This window comes from Sinocyclocheilus grahami, unplaced genomic scaffold (genome assembly GCF_001515645.1).
Source record: "Sinocyclocheilus grahami isolate Dianchi unplaced genomic scaffold, SAMN03320097.WGS_v1.1 scaffold1.1, whole genome shotgun sequence".
Lineage (NCBI taxonomy): Eukaryota > Metazoa > Chordata > Actinopteri > Cypriniformes > Cyprinidae > Sinocyclocheilus > Sinocyclocheilus grahami.
Window position 1 is genome coordinate 2,525,338 of NW_015505180.1, and position 5,160 is coordinate 2,530,497.

The 5,160-nt window shown below is 36.5% G+C and overlaps 2 protein-coding genes across 2 annotated transcripts in view; one reads left to right on the top strand and one right to left on the bottom strand.

The window, feature by feature from the left end:
* The window catches only part of prdm4 (PR domain containing 4), a 7,119-nt gene extending 3,156 nt beyond the window's left edge, over positions 1-3,963 (bottom strand). Inside the window, exons 1-7 of the mRNA XM_016281298.1 lie at positions 3,880-3,963; positions 3,471-3,521; positions 3,259-3,374; positions 2,958-3,146; positions 1,517-2,281; positions 1,295-1,444; positions 11-129 (exon numbers count right to left, since the gene is read on the bottom strand). Of these exons, the coding sequence (XP_016136784.1) occupies positions 11-129; positions 1,295-1,444; positions 1,517-2,281; positions 2,958-3,146; positions 3,259-3,373 (1,338 nt within the window). The 5' untranslated portion in view covers position 3,374; positions 3,471-3,521; positions 3,880-3,963. The remainder of the gene's footprint in view (positions 1-10; positions 130-1,294; positions 1,445-1,516; positions 2,282-2,957; positions 3,147-3,258; positions 3,375-3,470; positions 3,522-3,879) is intronic.
* Positions 3,964-4,282: 319 nt separating this feature from the next.
* Positions 4,283-5,160, top strand: part of LOC107583993 (26S protease regulatory subunit 7-like) — a 3,946-nt gene continuing 3,068 nt past the window's right edge. Inside the window, exons 1-4 of the mRNA XM_016270425.1 lie at positions 4,283-4,479; positions 4,756-4,793; positions 4,904-4,985; positions 5,081-5,160. Coding sequence (XP_016125911.1) covers positions 4,410-4,479; positions 4,756-4,793; positions 4,904-4,985; positions 5,081-5,160 — 270 coding nt within the window. The 5' untranslated portion in view covers positions 4,283-4,409. The remainder of the gene's footprint in view (positions 4,480-4,755; positions 4,794-4,903; positions 4,986-5,080) is intronic.

Genomic DNA, 5,160 nt, shown 5'->3' on the forward strand with positions numbered 1-5,160 from the left:
TGGCAAGTACCTTCCATATTTGAGGAGTATCCTTATCAGACCAGTCTGTAAGTTCTACACTGCTACAGTGCTGTCCGACCAGCGGCCCAAAGCAGGTCCTGGAGGGTATGGTCTCTCTAGCAAACACACCTGAAGAAAACAAAAAGTGGCTTCAGCAATCACAATACAACAAAATCCGAAATTTTCAAAAGCAAATGGACTTCACTTCCCATTAACTACATTTAACAAGCTAACTGGTGAAGTCACTCACCCAAACATCGGTTAGATTTTATTTTAAGATGCCCTTGTTACAATCAAACGCATGAATTTGGACCAAAACATGTCTCTACTCAAAATCGGCATGCAAAACTTCATTACAATTTTTTTTAAAACAACATGCATTTACTATAGGGTTAGGGTTAGAATTAGGGTTTGCTTTAGGTTTAGTTGCATGTAATTATGCATAATTTACAGTTATTAATATAGTAAATACATGTAACGTTTAACAAGGACACTGTATAATGAAGTGTTACCCAAACATCTTCAACAACAATAAATGGAAAATAATTGTTTCTGACTACATTTTACCAGCAGTAAGATATTATATAACTAGATGTATAATTTATTAGAAGCATGTAGATTATTGGCCAATATTAGTGCTTTTTTCTAATTATTATTTAGCAGTATTCATTCAAATTGGATATATATTGTACGATATCGGATATTTATTAGTGTATGCTAATTTCTAAATAACTTTGCCCTCATCTAATGCTTACATCTTTAAAAACACTAATAATTTAAGAACAGTATTAAGATGTAATTTATAGCAAATCTCAAGATTAATATACATTTTTTATACTGTAGATGTATTATTATTATGTTGTCTGAATTTACTTGTCCCCTACATTTAAAACTATTTTAATTCTAGGTTTTTATTTATTTATTTAAAAACATCAAAATAAATATCAACAAATCTTTAATATCAATGAATCCATACATATAATAATATACTACAACAACTACAGGCTACACTTTGTTTTATGGTGTCATTGCTACAGAACTACAGTACTAATTATACAAATTAGTACTATTAATATTAATTAACAATATGTACTTACTAGAAGGTTAGGGTTTGGTTTCGGGTTAATTACTTGTATTTATGATATTGGATCATAAATACAAGCATAATCTATGGCATAATTTAAGCATAATTTACTGTTATTAATTTAGTAAGTACATGTAAAATGTTAAAAAGGACATTGCAAAATAAAGTGTTATTTAACTATATTGTGAGAATTGTATACAAAGCATGTACCAATGGGTTCATCAGCTACAGAAATGCGGAGGCACAGGGGGCGGGGCAGAGAGAGGCGGGCTCTGCTCTGAATGGGTGTGTCTGGGATGAATGTGACAGGTCCATGCTCAGGGCAGTCCGACGGATATGACCGTTCACATAAAGTGCACCCTAAAAGACAAACAAATACATCAGATTGGACCGAAATACTTCCACTACTCAAAATCGGCACGCAAAACTTACATATGTTGAAGGCAGTGGCCATGTTTTCCTTGTTAGATGTTGAGTCTTCTAGTTGCAAGTTAGAGTTCACCAGCACCAGACTGTTGTCCGGTCCAAGAGACACTTCTGCAGTGATGGCTGACACGTTAACAGGCTCAAGTCCCATTCCTGAAGGTCCATGTAGAGATACTGGTTCTAGTTGAGCCTGTGGCATCATGGCCCCCGTGAGCACCACACTAACCACCCCAGAGTTCAGTTCTCCAGTGGAGTGCAAGGCTTCACTCAGCGTCCCTGGACCGCCTGCTCCTGTAGTGCTGGTTCCTACTCTGCCGCCCATGTGCTCTTGCTCCATCACCACCGGGAGCTCGAGACCTGCTCCATGCAGGGGCATAACACCTCCTGAGGAGTCCACACCTGCCAAACCATCATGAGGCTGAGGTCTGGTACCTAGCTGCTGCTGGGTCTCTGCCACCACGACACCCTCCATGGTGGCCAAGTCTTCTTCCATTCCATCAGGAGACATCGGACTACTTACACGTGACTCCATGGTTAACCCGGTGGCGTCCAGCTGCACTTCGTGAGAGCCTCCTTGGTGGAGATCAGCCTGGCCTCCTACCTGTCTTGTGTCTAGAGTCACCAGGCCTTGTTCTAGAGGGCCGCCGTGGCCGCTGTACAGGTCTAAGCCAGATGGGTTGTTGTTGGACACGGAAAGAGTCCCATCCATGTTAAGGCTGCTGGGATGAATGTACTGGGGAGGAGGACGATCTGCCAGATATGACAGAATACCTAGAGATTTCAAAACAAAAAAACAAGATATGTTTAAAGATATGTCAAAATATGTTTCAGCAGAAATAAAATATTTTATATGATATATTATTTCTGCCAACAATACAATTTAATTAAAGCTTTAGAGCAAATTAAGGACACATAAATTACATTTTGTATTTATAGAAAAAAAAAAATCTGTATATACAAATGTATACTAAATGAGCTCAAAGTGCATTTTGGCAACCGTTTTTTTTTTTAAATATATTATTTTTAAAAATAAATGTAATTATTTAAAAATGTATTTAAACATTGATATTAAATGCTTAATTTGCTCTAAAGCTTTAATAATGGAATGTATTTTTAGCAGAAATAATATATTCTATAAAAAATATTTGTTTCTGCCAACAAAAATGAATAAAAATGAATTTGCTCTAAAGCGTTACTTAAACATATAAAAAAAATATTTAGACTTTTTTCATAATATTTAATCTCTCTGTTTGACAAAAAGTGGAACAGTGAATCCAGGATCCTTGCAAAAATTGTTAAGATATGTTATGTTAGTTATTAATATAAGATATTATAATGTATTATTAAGAAATTCTAGATTTGTTGTACATTAGGGGAATCCCTGGGTCCAAAAAGATGGTCAGCCCCTGGTTTAAAGTACACCTTAACAGTTTTTCTGTAACATTACCTGGAAGGATATGTCGGAAGTAGCTGCTCTCCAGGTGTGGGTATGGAGGAGGTGGTAATGTATAATTTCTCTCTGGAAGGCCACACATAACACCTCTGTCCCCTAAAGGTCCCATGGGTAACATCAGGGACAGTGCAGAAGGAAGAGGCCCAAGTGATGGACCCAAGCTGGGTATAGCGACTGGCATGCCTGAAATAAAGCCAGATAGTGTTACTTCTCCATACATTAAAATTCCCACACCATACCAAACAAATCTCATGCCAACATATGTATACACATTAAGAGGCATTCGAGTCCTGACCTGGAGTGGTGATGGGATTGTGTGTTGGGGATGTGGGGAGGCCGAGGTGACTTGCAATCACAGGCGGCACACTGAGCTGGTCCATGCCCACTGGGCTGAGGTTCATGTCATTCATGCTGAACAGAAGAAATGTTATTGCATTTGAAATACAACTCGTATATTATTGTGCTTGTGTAGAAACAGACGTGTGATTAAATGATATGTTTCTTTACCTGACAGCACAGATCACTTAAGGCATTGATGTGATGGATGCATTCTAGGATCTGGAAAAGGGAAGGATTAATCTTTTTAGTAATTAAAACATTTAGTTTAGATCACAACATTCTAACATCAGCCTCTTTAAGACAGGTTTTATAGTCATTCTGGCTATTCATTTACTTGACAAGCTGTTTTAGTCACTAAACTGATAACGAAATACTAATAACTCATAATAAATACAAATATTATCTATGTAAAGTCAAAGAAATATGTAACCAGACATCGACAAGAAAGCCAATAATGCAGCCAGTGTTTGAAGCTACTGAGTTAGCCAGTTAACTCGCCTAAGAGAAATGCAATAACAGAAGGTGCTCATCTCAAGGTGTTTATATTATATAAAAGACAAACAAATAATTTACCTACAATAAAGGGCAAATATTAATCCTTCCGTGGAAGATTTGTGGTATGAAAACAATAACATGGCTAAAGACAAACAGTGTGACTCAAGGCGGGGTTGTGTTTCAAAATAAGAGTCCCTCAATATGTTCCGTCAATGCAAACAAGCCAGACTGATTCAGTGATTGATTTACGTTTGTATTTATTTAATATATATAAACTACTATATATAACCAATAATAGTGTGGAGAAATATCAAATAATATAAAATTTCAAATAATGATTTAAAAAAATAGTTATTTGAAATGTTTTATGAAAAGTTCAAATATTTTTAAGGGTAGAAAGAAATGGCTCTCTTTCTGCCTGTATGACCACAAAGGCAATTCAAAGATTTTTTGGGGGGAAATCTAACTTTTAATTTGAAATATAATCCCAGTTTCCGGTGTCCTTGCGCACCGGAACAGAAAAGCGCTGTGACTGTTCGTCTGAAAACCTGCTGCGTAATCTCGCTTCTAGAGTCACTAACCAAATTTATTACAAAGAAAAAAAAAGCAGTCATGCCTGATTATTTAGGAACCGAGCAACGCAAAGTAAAAGAAGAGGAGAAAGAAGACAAACCAATCCGAGGTATTATTTGCGAGGACTTTCGGGTGGATTTTAAATTAAATGAATTAGCAGACAGATTAGCATTTAGTGACTAGCCGCTCTGCAGTTGAAATTTGTCAACAAAAGCCGAATCAACTAAACTCAAACTATTTTAATGTCATTGTTTCAGACTTTATTTCGCTACCGTTCATTATATGAGTTGTCAGATGTCTCAGTATTACTTATGTCAGTCTGTACTAGCCTGTAATTTATGCATATCTCATTTATTTATCTGTCTTGACCTGTTTTATTTCTCAGCGTTGGATGAAGGAGATATTGCACTCCTGAAAACCTATGTAAGTATTAGTACTAAAAAAATGACTGTTTGGCATTCAGATGGACTTCATTTAGTATAAGTAATAGCAATGTTATTGTAATTAATTCACTGAGTTTTGATTGTGAATAGGGCCAAAGCACGTATTCTAGACAGATTAAACAAGTGGAAGATGATATTCAACAGCTTCTGAAGAAGATAAATGAGCTCACAGGTAAGTGCGCTGTCATTGCGTTGTGAGAAATTAATTTGATGGATCACTGCTTTGTAAAGCACATGCATTGATGCTGTATTTTGTGTGTCTTGCAGGTATTAAAGAGTCTGATACAGGTCTGGCTCCTCCAGCATTATGGGATCTGGCTGCAGACAAACAGACTCTACAGAGTGAA